The sequence below is a fragment of the Equus caballus genome, chromosome 25 (genome assembly GCF_041296265.1).
Source record: "Equus caballus isolate H_3958 breed thoroughbred chromosome 25, TB-T2T, whole genome shotgun sequence".
NCBI classification, from domain to species: Eukaryota; Metazoa; Chordata; class Mammalia; order Perissodactyla; family Equidae; genus Equus; species Equus caballus.
Window position 1 is genome coordinate 44,026,367 of NC_091708.1, and position 14,029 is coordinate 44,040,395.

General features: G+C 61.7%; 1 protein-coding gene across 3 annotated transcripts in view; it reads left to right on the forward strand.

The window, feature by feature from the left end:
• The first annotated feature begins 6,045 nt into the window (after positions 1 to 6,045).
• ADAMTSL2 (ADAMTS like 2) overlaps positions 6,046 to 14,029 on the forward strand; it is a 38,185-nt gene continuing 30,201 nt past the window's right edge. The window contains exons 1-7 of one of the 3 annotated variants that reach the window (XM_005605917.4): positions 6,046 to 6,485; positions 8,203 to 8,293; positions 8,865 to 9,007; positions 9,891 to 9,966; positions 11,211 to 11,313; positions 11,846 to 11,991; positions 12,119 to 12,242. In XM_005605917.4, the coding sequence (XP_005605974.3) occupies positions 8,204 to 8,293; positions 8,865 to 9,007; positions 9,891 to 9,966; positions 11,211 to 11,313; positions 11,846 to 11,991; positions 12,119 to 12,242 (682 nt within the window). In that variant the 5' untranslated portion in view covers positions 6,046 to 6,485; position 8,203. The remainder of the gene's footprint in view (positions 6,486 to 8,202; positions 8,294 to 8,864; positions 9,008 to 9,890; positions 9,967 to 11,210; positions 11,314 to 11,845; positions 11,992 to 12,118; positions 12,243 to 14,029) is intronic. The other 2 variants (XM_070252004.1, XR_011432725.1) reach the window with 2 other exon arrangements.

A 14,029-nucleotide genomic window follows, 5' to 3' on the forward strand; every position in this document is an offset into this window, starting at 1 on the left:
TCTGTTAGTGCTCCCAACACAAGGCTGGTGCTTGCCTTCTCAGCATTCCTTGGCTGGCCTTCGGGAAATTACCTTCCCTTGTTGCAAGAGGTCTTGGGGAAACTGTCTGGCAGGGTGCCCCCTTATCCTCTGGCCAAGGAATGATGGGGGTGTGCGAGCTACCCACGCAGACTCTCCCTGAACTGATGGCTTGATTAATTGAGTGACTGATTGATTTGTTGTCAGCGAAAAGAACAGTCTTTACTTCCGTTTTATTTTTTCATCATGATGTAATTCATGTATGACAAAATGCACAAATTTTAAAGTACAGTGTGATGAGTTTTGGCAAGTGCATCTGTGTGACCACCTCAGCATCCTCATCATTCCAGGATGTTCCCTTGTGCCCCTCGTAGGGAGTCCCCCAGCAGAGGCAGCCACTGTTCTGACTTCTGCCACATCCCTGACTTTGCCTTTTCTGGAACTCCATACAAAGGAATCCTGCATTCTTTTGGGTGCTGTTTCTTTCGCTTCAATAGCGGAAAGGCCCCGAGATTTGTCCACGTTGTGTCGGGCGGCTGGTTCCTTTGGTCGCTGGGCAGGGGGTATTCCATTGATGGATACGCCACACTTTTCTTCTCCCGGGATTTGGAATCCAGAGTATGGGGACAGCAGGTGTGAGACCCAGGGGTGCTGATGCCTCTCAGCACCTCGAAGAGAGGCTGCTGGCTGGTTCTGGCCTTCTGAGGCCTGGCTGACCCACCTTCCTTTCCACCTGGAAGCTCCGTTGTACTTTTCCAGAAATCTCTTTTTTGTCTTAAGTTGGCCGGAGCCCATTTCCACTGTTTGCAGTGACACATCTGGCCACGCCATTCTTCTGACTAAGCACCTTCAAGGCACCCACAGCCCTCAGGGTGAAGTCCAGGCTCCCGAGGAGACCACGGGCCATCTACGCCCACCTTGTCTCCTCCATTCTCCCAGACGCTGCCTCTCCTCCTGGGCTCCCCACCTGCCCTGCAAGAACATGCTGCCTCCTTTTCTGTTCTGGTCAACGCCGGGCTGGGCTCACTCCCGTTGCTGCTTAAACAGCACGGGCCTGCGGAAAGGCTCCCCCCGCTGACTGCCCGCCGACCTCCGGGGCACGCTGAGGTGCTCCTGCGCTGGGCCTGAGCCTGCCGCGGGGTGTGTTCAGCAAACACTGGCTGAATGAATGACTCTGTTAACAGAATGAATGAAAGTCTGAGGAGGCAGGGCCGCTGCACGTTTCAGTCTGGCACCGAGGAGCCTGTCCCTCTCCAAATGGGAAAACCAGATCCTGCTGTGTGGGCGGCTCTGGGTAAGAGGCAGGCAACCCCCGGGGGGCCCGACTGGCCGTGCAGCCTCTCCGCCCCTCCGCTCCTGCTCAGCTCCAGCCCCCGGCCCCAGCATCTGGGAGGAGCAGAACACGTGTGTTGAGGAAATGCGATTAGCCGTCAGGTGCGAGGAGGGAGCTCTCTGGAGCTGTAAATCCGCTCAGCAGCAGGAAGACATTCCACAGTTGGTTCGGTGCATGAGTGTGTGTGCACTTTCTCTGCAGCTGTAAACTCAAGGGCTAGGGCTGTAGCTTGGGGACGGGGTGGGGATGGAGGAAGGCAAGAGCCGACTCACACACGTGTTGCACCGATTAGGGCGGAAGGGGCCGAGGCGGGACTGCCCTGAAGCGAGGAGACAGGTGACTGGGCCTGGGCGGCCGGAGCAGCCCTCTGTAGAAAGGCTGGGCCTGAGCTGCCCTCGAGCCCGAGTACAGGATGGGGGGGGGGGGGGGCTGCGTGTGGCTGCCGTCCGAGACCTAGCTGCCTGGAGACAGACCAGCTGGCTCGGGGGAAGGCGTCCAGCTCTGAACAGGACTGAAATGACCCTCGGTTTTCCCTGGAGCAGGGGAAGCAATCGTCCTGGCGAGCTAGGAGAGGGGGAGGCAGAGTGGAAGAGATGGCCTGGCTGCTTTGGGGTGTTGCTGCCCCAGGGGTATGAGGGGCCAGGACCGCTCTCGTTGGGAGCCAGTCAACCTGGGCAGGCTCTGAGCCAGCCGAGACGTGCCCTGGCACCCCCTGTCCTTCCCGTCCTCCTCTGACCTCCATTGGTCAGCTGGCCACCAGTCCTCCCCACCCCCACTCCACCCCTCCCCTGCTCATGCTTTGGCCAAACCAGACCCCACCAGCCACATGCCCTCCTCTGCCAGGACGCCCTCACTGTGCCTGCCTCCCCTGGTCACACTGTGGCCCTCAGCCTTTCCTGACCCCCAGCGGGGTGCGGTGTCTCCCTTCAAACCCCCGCTACATTGCGTGTCTTGAAAGGCACTCACACAGCTGATGGGGACTCAGTGCTGGCCACGTGTGGGGCTCTGTGCTCAGCACTCTTCCTACTTTGTCCTGTTGGGCCCTGTCAGCAGTCGGGCGTCTGGGGAGATGCCTCTGCTCTCCCCCTTTTCCAGGGGAGGAGACTGAGGCCCAGGGAGGAGCAGAGACTGGCTGCTGGCACGGGCGCCCGTTCAGAGGGAGCGGACTCTGACCGGCCGCCCAGCCCGGGGCAGCATCCCTCCTCTGCCCAGCAGATGGCGCCGGGCCCAATAGGACTCAGCGGGGGCCAGGCCCGGGAGGGGCGGGGTGGGGGGCGGGGGAAAGGGAGCCCACCGCCTGCGCCCCCTCCCCTCACCCCCTGGCAAGCCGTGGAGCAGGCGGTTTTATAGAGGTGCTGATGTGCCTGGAATGCCACACAGCTCCCGCCTCCCGGACAGCTGTCTGTCTGCTCTGCCCGGCCCCGGAGAGCTGGGCCAGCTGCCGCATTCACGTCCTCGAGGCGCTGAACGCCAACCCACAGCTCTGGGCACCCTGGAGCATGGTGGCCCTTGCTCTCCATGGAGGGGTCCGCGGAGGCTCCCTTGCACCTGGTGGGAGGGGATCTGAGCTTGGATGCCCCTGACTCCTTCCTTGGGGTCCCCGGCCTGGACCGCCATCCAGGGCCTCGGCTCTGTGCACGAGTCGTGTGTGTCGGTATGTATCTGCAACCTGGCTTGTGACAGCACTCAGGTGTTGTCTTCAGCCGCTGGCTGAAAATGAGCACTTTGAGCCACCCCCTGCTCCTGAACACCTGTCGGGTGAGTGAGGTGGGGGGGCTCCACTCCTTCCTAGCCCTGGGGCTTTGGTGTGCCCTTTGCCCCTGTGAGCCTCAGTTTCCTCATCTGCAACATGGAGCCCCCATCCCTGCCTCGTTGGGTCACTGTGAGCACTGATGAGTGGCCCACGGAGCTCTGAGTGGGGCTGGCCTGGGAAGCACTCTCCAAGTGTCCGTTCAGTAAACGCATAAAGAGCAAACACACAGGGGGATTCTCACCCTCTGGAGGGGGGGGCCTCCTCATCTATTCACAGGAAAGTGGCTGCCCCAGGGACCGAGGAACTTGGGGCAGGTCTGGGACTGGAAGCCAGGCTTGCCTGCATTGCACAGCCAAGCCATCACCTGGTTCCCCATCGCGGCCGAGGGGTGCTACCATTCCCTGAACCCACCTCCTGTGACTGTGGAGGGGAGAGTGAGGCAAAGAGAGAACGGAGCTCCTGAGGACCCGGCCCGTCCTTGGTGACAGGCCCTGTGGCAGGGAGGGGCTGGAGGAGAAACCGATCGGTGAGCCCTTGTGGGCAGAAGACCCTCCTAGCTGGCTTCTGGAGGTTTGCTGGGAAAACACCAACCTCTTCTGGCCCTGCCAGAGCTGCCTTCTGTACAGCAGGCTTAGCCCGACCACCTGGGCTGGCTGTGAGATCCAGGACATGGCCCTGCCCTGTGGGGTCCCAGTTACAGGTCGGGGAAGACATTCTGGCCCAACGTGAGAGGCCAAAACACAGTGCTGGGGCCCCTGGGGGCTTTCCTGGAGGAGGTGGCTTTGGAGGATCATTTGGCGGCTGAGCACGTGCAGATGGGTGCAAAAGAAGAGCTCCAGAGAGGGGACAGCTGGAACCAAGACGGGGATGCTCAGAATCATTCGTTTCAGTGACCCTTCACGGGGCCTGGGCACAGTTTGAATTACAGGAGGGATGGGGCCAGGAGGCAGCGACTCCGCTAGGTCATTAGCAGAGCGCAGTGCAAAACGGGGACCCCTTGTTCAAAAAGCAGGACGAAGCTTTCTCTTTCCTCCGTGGCCTCTCCTGACCCATCAAGGTACTTTTTATCTGCTGTTTCACGCCTTCCCTGGCTCCTGGTGTCCCCCCCAAAACCCTCAGGCCACCAGCAGCTCAGGCGGCAGTTGCAGCTCCTGGTGGGTTGGGAGATGGAGCTCACTGGTGTCATTCGGAGGCATCCTGGCCGGCTCCTGGAGGTGGGGGTGGGGTGGGGCAGAAGCATGGCAGGCCCTGGGTCACATACTGCTGGAGGTCACAAAGCCATAGAGTGGCAGGGCTGTCTCCCAGGCACCGTCCTGCAGAGCTAAGAGAAGGCACTGGGGGTATTTGTGTGGGTTGGCTGTGGGGTCCCTCCCAAGGGAAACACTTAGTCACCCTGGTGCTGGCTGGATGTGGAGCCAGAAAGGCCGAGAGAGCTGGGGACTGTGCCGGGAGTGCAGGGCCCTGGCGCCCGGGTGGAGGGGAGGGGATGGTGGCAGAGGCTCCCAGAGTGAGCGCTATCACTCTACCTGTCACGTGTCTGTGAGAGGCTGGTGAGTGTGTATGTGCATTCGTGTGCGTGCAAATGTGTGTATGTGCATGTGTGTGCATGTGTGTACGTGTGTGCACGCCACAGTGCTGGGTGACAGGTTCCATCATGACTGCGCTTCAGCACACCGACCCCAGGGGGCAGTGTGGACCTGGGTTCGAGTCGATTCCACTGAAGATCCCAGGGGCCCCAGGGGGAAAATGAGGTGAGTAAGACCTCCCTCCCCGAGGGTTCTGGGGAGGATGAACCCCACGTCAGGACCGGGCAGACGGAGAGGATACGATCAATAAAAGCACTGGGTCCCTGATGTGCCGTTTACCAGATATGTGATCTTGGGTGTCACTACAGGCTTGGAGCCTCAGTTCCTCCATCTGTAAAATGGGGATAGCAAAGATGCTGCCCTCACGGCTTGGTGCGTAGGAAGAACTCAACACACGGTAGTGGGCATGCCGTTTCTACTACTGTTATTCCTCCCCAATCATTCCTCTTGGTGGCTAGACACAGGGCAGAACTCGCCCATGGGTGGAACAGTTCTCAGCTCGTCATGGGGGCAACTGAGGGAGCTCACCGTGGCCCCTTCTGGCAAGAAGATTGGAATGGAACAGGAGGGTTTTGCAGGTGCCCTGCAACATCTGTGGCTCAGAGGCAGGGGGATGGATGAAATGGCTCGCATGACCTTACAAAGTGTAGCCTGCTTCCACTCCACTGTCTGGAGGTGTCTCTGTGTTCCAGGCAGGTGGGCTCGGGGAGCCTGGCCTGCAACGGGCAGGAGCCTGGCCTTGCTTCCGGTGCAGCTCACTCCGCGCTCTGGGGTCCGCCTGCGTTCCCCGGGGCTGGAGCTTGTGCTGCTCGCTCCGTGCTCGGCTCCACGCTCTGACTCAGCAGCAACACAGGCCTGGAGCTCCGTGCCTGGTCTGCCAGGAGCTGCCCAGCTGGCCCCGGCCCAGCCAGGCCGCTACGCCCTGCCAAGCTGGTGCTGAACATCTGCACAGAGTTCCCCGTGCCTCCCCCCGGCCCCGGCCATTCTGGCTGTCTCGTCAGCAGGCCATGGGCACTTCCGTCCCTTCCCTGGAGCCCTTGGTGGAGCCCTCACTGGACCCCCCTCAGTCCTTCCTCCTGCAGAGGCCTCTGCTTCTCAGGAGAAGCTTTGGGAGACTGGCTGGGTGACCTCAGAGCACAGTCTCCCCTCTGGACCTCGCATCTCCCATCTGTAAAATGGAGCTATCGGCCTGGACACCTTATACATCCCAGACTCCATTCCGGACAGTGTCAGAGACTGGGTCCCCTTCTTCCCTCTGGAGGCAGAAATTGGACAGGCGGGGGCCAGGGCTCGGCGTCACCACCATCAACCTCCCCCGTGACCCCAGGCTACTGGCTGCTCCGTCTGGACACCCCGACACACGGTCCTGACTTCTGGACTCGGGAAGGCGGCCTCCCCGCTCGTTGCTCCTGGGCCGCTGCCGGCGGCAGTCAGCAGGCAGCTGGGCCTGCCTGGCCGGGCTCCAGAGGCGCGGAGCGGGTTAAAGTGTGCGCCAGGCCGGCCGGCGGCGGGCGGGGGAGCAGCCTGGTGGGAAGTGTGAGTTCCTCCCTGTCTGCCTGACAGCTATAAAGGCGGCCGCGCCGCGGAGCCGCCACTGGGCTGTGCGCCTCCCTGGGAACCCCCTCTCGTGGGTGCTCTTTGAAGTGAGGAGCCGGCAAGAGGGAGGAGGAGGCAGAGAGAGGCCGAGCCCACAGCTCTCTGTGCTCCCAGCCTCCCTGTTCGTGCACCTGGCGCCGCCTGCCCGCAGCCGCTCGGCCCCTTTCTCCAGAAGGACAACCTGCTGACCCTGGGCCAGGTAGGCCACCTCTACCCATCCTGCTTCCCCCTGCAGCCCTCTCAGGACACGAGGTGCAGCCCCAAGGGGGCGGGGGGCAGAGCATCCCCCAGCCCCGTCAGGGAGCTGTTATGTAACAGGAGGAGGGCTCCTGGGGAGGGGTCCGGACCCTCAGAATGCAGAGAGGGTGGCCCCTCACCTCCCAGCCTCGGGCGCCTGAAGTTCTTCTTGGCTGGGCAAGCCTCTCCCCTTGGCCGGTGGCTGTTTTCGGACCCCAGGGAGGGATGCATCCCGTGTGAGCCGGGCCTGGCCTGTAGCCAGCGGTGTCTGGGAGCCTTAATGAAAACCAAGTGTGAGGCCGGCTCAGCACCTGTCTTCAGCCGCAGGCAGGAGCGGGGGCACCAATTAGCCAATGGGATCGCCGAGGGGGGCTCTGTGCTTGTGTGAGGCTGGGGGGGATGCAGATGGAGGCCTGCGGGGGAGGGGCAGTGGACTGGGCGGGGAGGTGGCAGGTAGGCAGCTGGGGAGACGGGGGCTCCAAACTCCAGGGGTACCGTTGTCTTGTCCGGGCAGAGACGTTCTTAGGGTGCAAGGGTGTTGTTGGTGTAGCTCCTGAAAATCTGCAGGTGCTTGAGCTGCAAAAATAGGCGGGTTTGATGGAGGAGAGAGAGGGGCAGCTCTGGGGTCCATGTGGGGGCTGGTGGGGGGTGGGGGAGGTCTCACACCTTCTTTCCCTGCAATTAGTCAGGTTTGCTCTGGGGTCTGGGGCTGGTTAGCCAACTTGCTGTGTGGCTTTGGGCAAGTTGATTTCCCTCTCTGGGTTGCAGGCTATAGGGGGACAGGCTTGGTAGTTTCTGAGATCCCTTCTTTGACTCACTGTCAAGTGACACTCAGAATCTGAGATAAACCCTGGACAGAGCCCACTGAAGGCCCCTGTTTCTCCCTCTTGGGGAGCAGGGTCCACACAGAGGAATCAGTTGGGGGAGGCTGAGGGCCCAGGAGGCTAGCGGCTCCCCTCGATTTGACCAGGGTGCTGACTTGTCTGTGGCCCTAGGCTGCCGGAACGCCATGCTCTGGGGGCACCAGCTGTGCATTTTCTCTCTGGAGGGCAGGGGCACAGACACCTGGGCTCTGACCAGCCTGAGTTCCCTGAGGGCCCCAGGCCCAGCCCCCCAGGGGCAGGGCAGAGGCGGTGGCCAGGGAGGGGAGAGGTCAGGCAGAGCCAGTGGCATCCCTGGACCCGTCCAGCACCCACAAGGCCAGCGGGCAGGGTCATTCTCCCACGTGGTCAGCAAGCACTGACCAGGTAAAAGCCCCAAGGAGCTCCTGCTTGGGCCAGTTCTAGGCCAAGTGATGGCCTGAGTCCTGGCCCTCGGCTCCTTTATCCAGCGGACACAGCCTGGGCCCACGGCCTCCCCACCTGTCCCTGGTTTTCCCCACAGGCATTCTCCCGGGAGCTCAGGTATTCTGAGGCGAAGCATGGTGCACATCCCCATGTGCTCGCAGGTCGGGGTGGCACACACACCGCCACCCTTGGATCTCAAGCCCGTGGCAGGCATCTCCAATCACTCACTGAGCCCTTTCAACACGGCCATCCTGCACCCACTACCAACTGATCCCAGATAACCTCAGGGTCTCAGCGCTGGGTGGGCCCCAGGGCTCTTCCCTGCAGTGGACCCTGGGCAGCTGACAGAGGAGCTGGGCCTGGCCTGGTGGTGACAGTGGCCTTGCTTCCTAGGATGGACGGCAGACAGTGGCCTTCACACTGGGTCTGGTCCCTGCTGGCTGTGCTACTGGTGGCTGGGAGTGCGGCATCCACTGGGGCCACGGTGAGTGGGGAGTGTGCCCTTACCCCGGATGGGCTGACATGGGAGGGGCTAGGTGGCAGGTGCAGGGCATGTGACTTGGGGTCCTGGGACACCTTCCCAGATCCCCTCTCAGCTCCCAGCAGCATGTCTGAGCCAATCAGAGAAGCCGCTGTGCAGGGGCCTCTGGCACCCTGGAGCCCTTGCAGGTTTGGCAGGATGGGGCTGGGGGCCGAGAGCTTCCCTTCCAGGTAAAGGCCTGGAGTGAGGCCTGTGACAGGTGGGCTCGTGTCCTGCAGAACCAGGGCCGGGCCCCAGGCTCGCGGGAGAAAGACAAGAGGACGGTTAGGTGCCGCCTCAGCCTTCCCCTGAGCTCCCAGGAGTCTCCAGACGGCAAGATCGAGAGGACCCACGGCCCACGACCTCCTGGGAGTTCCCTCCAAGACTCCCTGGAGATCTGAGCCCGGGCTGCCGAACCGCTCAGTCAGAGGCCATCCAGGGGGCTGTATCCTCCCGTCTAGGGCCTGGGGATGGCAGGCCTGTCCTGCCCGGTGCTCCAGCCTTCTTCCAAACCTCTGTGGGCCCTCTCACCCAGGACAACAGCCCGACGTCCAATAGCCTGGAGGGGGGCACCGACGCCACCGCCTACTGGTGGGGGGAGTGGACCAAGTGGACGGCGTGTTCCCGCAGCTGTGGGGCCGGGGTGACGTCCCAGGAGCGGCACTGCCTGCAGCAGAGGTATGGGGTTGAGCAGAGGGCCCCGAGGGGCTGATGTGAAGGTGGGGCAGCCTGGACAGGAAAGGGAGGGCTGGGAGGTGGGCAGCCTGGCCTTCTGCCTGGGGCAGCGGGTGATGGTGGGGGTCTCAGCCTGGGAGGGGTCTTCAATCTGAGGCAGCACAGGCCAGGTCAACAACTTCGTCTTTTCATTGGCCTCCTGATGGGTCCCGGGCCGTGGTGTCCCAAGGTTCATCCTGCTCTGGGTCACTGGGGACAGCCCTTTTGTGAGAAAGCAGCATCCATTTCTAGGGCTCTCTCAGCGAGGGGTGAGTCCCACTCTGGCTTCTCTTCTGAAGACTGTGTTGAATAAACATGGAAAAGCATATGGTGCAGTGGTTACTGTCAGACAGACCTGGGTTCAAATTTCGCCTCTGTCATTTCCTGGCTGTGTGACCTTGGGCGAGTCACTTAACTACTCTGAGCATCAGTTTCTTCATCTGTGGCGTGAAGATCATGCTAGAGCCCACTGACATTCTGAGACGGCAGTAGACCGTGTGTTTATGCACTGTCGCACAGGGCTGAGTACATGGTGAATGTTGTTAGTGTTATTAATTCTCTGTGCTAAGACCCCATGCGACGTGCTGGGGATAGAGAGCTGACTCAGATTTGGCCGTCCCCCAGGCAGGGGCTGAGAAGCACCCCATTACCTGAACATGTGTGAGATAAGGAGGGGCTCTGGTGCAGTGGTGGGGGGTTGGTGGGGACGTGGGGGGGAAGGACTCCTTGCCCAGAGGGATCAGGGGCGGCCTCAAGGGGCCAGCCCAGAGGCCATCCAGGGCAGGAGCAGGGTCGGGCGGGGCCTGCAGCTCGCGGCCCTGGCTCAGAGCCCGCATCTTCCCGCCAGGAGGACGTCTGTCACGGGCACCGGGAACAGGACCTGCACGGGCACGTCCAAGCGGTACCAGCTGTGCCGCGTGCAGGTGAGGCCCCGCCCCTCCTTAGGCAGGTCTCGGGCGTCTTCTTGGTGGCCTCTGGGCCCTCCGGATACTCCGTCCTCGGCCTGCCCCTCACGTCCTCTGAAGAGAAGGATGGTGAGGGGCCCGGGCTCAGAGCTCCCCCTTCATTCATTAAATCAAATCTGCGGTGCCCACCGTGTGCTCGGGCACGTGGAGGGACCAGAAGGACTCGCTTCTGCTGGTGGAGCCTGAAGTGTGGCCTCAAGGTTCAGGGTCTCTGGCTGCAGCCCACTTTGCTCACAAGTCCTGCACCAGGTGCTCGCTGGGAGACCGACAGTCATCAGGCATCCCTGTCCCCACCTGTGAGATAGTCCCACTGCGGCCCAGCTCCAGCCCCCGGGAGCTTGTCCCTGTGCAAGGGCACCCTTGGCCTCTGTGGCTGCTTGAGTAACCGTGAGCAGGTGCTGACACGGCCGGGGCTGGACAGGAGGCGCCTACTCTGGTCCAGCCTCCGGGCAGCTCTCAGTGGGGCCACAGCCAGTCTGAACACAGACTCTGGGGCGTGGGGCAGAGAGACAGCAAGCTGCTGGGGTCTGCACGTGTCGCCCTGTCCTGGTGTCTGCATGTCTGCGTGTGTGCACAGGTGCAGGGAGTTAGGGGCTGAAGGGAGGCAAGTGGCTATAGTTCCCATCTTGGCATCATTGGTCAGCTGCCCTCCTGGACTCTCCTGAGCTCCAGAAGGAGATCCCCCCCCAGTCCACATTGTGGCACCAGCATGACCAGCGGGGCCCCCCTGCACAGGCCTCTCCCTCTGCCTGGTGGCGCCTCTTCTGTGAAGTCAGGTCCACCTTCAGTCAGGGTGCTGTGTTCCAGGCATTGCGGCTACAGCCGTGGACATGCACCGGGCCTCTGCCCGAGGACGCAGCATGAGTGGGGAGCCAGCAGGAGCATGGCCAGGGCCCGGTGTCACTTCCCCTTCACCGTGTGGCTGGGGAGAAGGCCGGGTGGCAAGGAGATGAAGAGATCCGGCCCAGAGCACAAGGAGGGCCAGACCACGTGGGTGTTTGAGGGACGGTCGCTGCCCTTCCGCTTGTCCTCGCTCCTTCCGGAGGGCGAGCGAGATGGAGAGAGAGGAGAGGCCATCCCACGGGCCATGGCCCTGGCGCGGCTGTCCCGGCTGCAGCCACTTCCTGCTCAGCCGGGACAAAAATACCTTTGTCGGGCCGAGTTCCTCCTGGAGCCTCCCTCCCCGTCTTCTCGCTTCCCAGGAGTGTCCGCCGGACGGGAGGAGCTTCCGCGAGGAGCAGTGTGTCTCCTTCAACTCCCACGTGTACAACGGGCGGACGCACCAGTGGAAGCCCCTGTACCCGGGTACTGAGGCCCGGGGACACCCGGAGGGGAGCGGGATGCGGGGGCAGCACTTCCACATCCTGTAAGGACCCACACCCTAGGGGTCACCTCCTGGAGACAAGGGGAGGGAATATCCTTGTCCAGTGCCTGGGCAGGTGGGGAAACTGAGGCCCAGAGGGCGGGGACTGGTCAAAGGTCACAGGTAGTCCAGGCACCAGTGTAACTGAGTCGGCCTCTCCCACTCACGAGGTAAGCGCTGGGCATCCTGGGCCAGCAGCCCAGAGCCATCAATGGGTTCAGGCCTCCTGCAGGGGGGGAAATGGCCCCCACTCCCCAGAGGCAGAGGCTGGAACCTCTGGAGCCTAGACTGGGCCAGACCACCTACATCTTGGTCCATTTCTGCCACTGAGATCATGGGCAAGTCCCTTCCACTCTCCAGGCCTCAGTTTCCCCATCAGTGCAATGGGGGGTGGGTGTTGTCTCAGTGGGAGGAAGAGGGGAAGTCCCTGAATCCGGCCCCCTCCGCACCCTGAGACCCTCTGTGTCCCCCCAGATGACTATGTCCACATCTCCAGCAAGCCGTGTGACCTGCACTGCACCACCGTGGACGGCCAGCGGCAGCTCATGGTCCCTGCCCGCGACGGCACATCCTGCAAGCTCACCGACCTGCGAGGGGTTTGCGTGTCTGGAAAATGTGAGGTTGTTAAACATTGTAGCAAAAGTACCACTGGTCTCGTTGCGCTGACCGCCCAGCTGTGCCCCCGCGGCGGTGGCGGCCCGGGGCCTCGGCGCCCTCCCAGCAGCCCTCTCGCCTCCCTTCCTGCAGCCCATCGGCTGTGACGGGGTGCTCTTCTCCACCCACACGCTGGACAAGTGCGGCGTCTGCCAGGGGGACGGTAGCAGCTGCACCCATGTGACGGGCAATTACCGCAAGGGGAACACCCACCTTGGTAAGAGCTCCCACCCAGCGGCCGGGCCCGGCAATCTGCCCCAACCCGCGGAGTGCCACGGAGTGAGAGCCTCCCCTCCTGGGCCACCAGAGCCTCCGCCCAGCCCAGGTGGCCAGGTGCTCTGGAAGGCCCCCTTTGGCTAGGAATTACGAGCAGCTCTCTGTTGAGCACCTACTGAATACCTGGGGCCAAAGTGTGCACCTGGCTTGGTGATCATGTTGGACCTTTGCAGCAGCCTTCAGGGAGGTGTTAATACCACACTTACAAGAGGGAAACTGAGGCACGAGTCCCATCCTCACAGCTGGTATGAGATCCGTGTCTGGGCAGGCAGATTCTGGGGCCTAAGGTCTCAAAGCCGAGTTTCGGAGGGCCGAAGGGAAGCAGAGGCTCCCACCAGCTCCAGGTGGGCTTCAGCTCAGGGACAGCCCCTCCCCTCCCAGGGCAGTCGGTTCTCCCAGCCTCGCCCATCTGGCCTCTTGGGGGCTGGGGTAGGGGTAGGGGGTCTGTGCAGGTGACAGAACCTTATACTTTTGGAAAGATGTCACTTATAATGACACTTGGCGTTGAACTGAATGCATTTCTTGGGCTCAGTGAATGCTGGTGCGGATAGAGGGGGTTGTCATAGCCTCCAGATCAGGGGAGGCCGGGCAGCTTGAAACCCACTTAGCAGATGGGGAAACTGAGGCCCAGAGTGGGAATTGTCTACACAAGGTGAGCCGGGCCAGTCTGGATTAGAACCAGCCCCATTAGAGCCACCATGGACCCCTCCGTGGGCCGTGTCCCAGAACAGGCAGGAATTGCCTCCCGCCCAACACGAGCGACAATTTCGGAGTTGGTGTTAGGGCTTGGACTTGGGAGCCAGGGATGGGCGTGTTGGACCGAGGAGGGTTAGGGTAAAGGAAGGGGGGGTGTCTTTAATGGGGGCCCTGGGCAGAGCGCAGACTAGAACTCCATCACGCACGGCGAGCATGGCTGCTTTCTTTGGGGGCCTCGCTGTGGGAGGCAGCATGAGCTGGTGGCTCCATTTCTTCCCTTCCTTTTGTAGCTGCCCGGGGGCCTTGCGCCAGAGCCCAGGGCACGGGGACAGCAGGGGCAGCACTCGGGCTCTCTCCGTGCCAGGCGCTGCAGGTGGCAGTGAGGCCCCATTGTCAAGGTCGTGCCCTCACGGAAATCTCGGTGTGGGGCCTGGGGGCTGACAGCAAACATACTGACCACTCTACCGAGTGCATATTGTGCCCTGAGCCCCGTCAGGCATGTCCCACAAGAAGGCAGGTCCTACCCCTGTCGCCATTTTACAGATGCAGAAGCAGGCAGAGAGAGGTTAAGAAGCTAGTCTGAGGGCGCACAGCCAGAGGTGGCAGAGCTGGGTCTGAACCCAGACAGCCTAGCTCCTGGATCTGTGGTCCTAACCACTGAACCACACTCTTCCCTGACAAATGCATGTGGGAGGGCCCTGCAGGGTGTGGGAGATGATTATTAAAGGCTCTGGAATCTTGTGAGCTGGTTGCTAATTAAAAAATTAACGAATATAAACCTACATTTAAATAAATCATATTTAAATTAAGTCATCACTTCCTAACGGTGTCACCTCTGTAATGATTGCATCCCTGCGGTGGAAACGCTATAGCAGCAGGTGAACCACTGGGCACCTCCTCCCACCTCTGCTCCTGGCGACAGCACGTGGGAGCTTGAAATTGGCCACAGCAGGAGTGGTTGCACCACGGACATTGGCCAATGTGGTGCATCAGAGCTCCTCCCACCCTCCCACTAGAAGAGCCTCTTGCTAA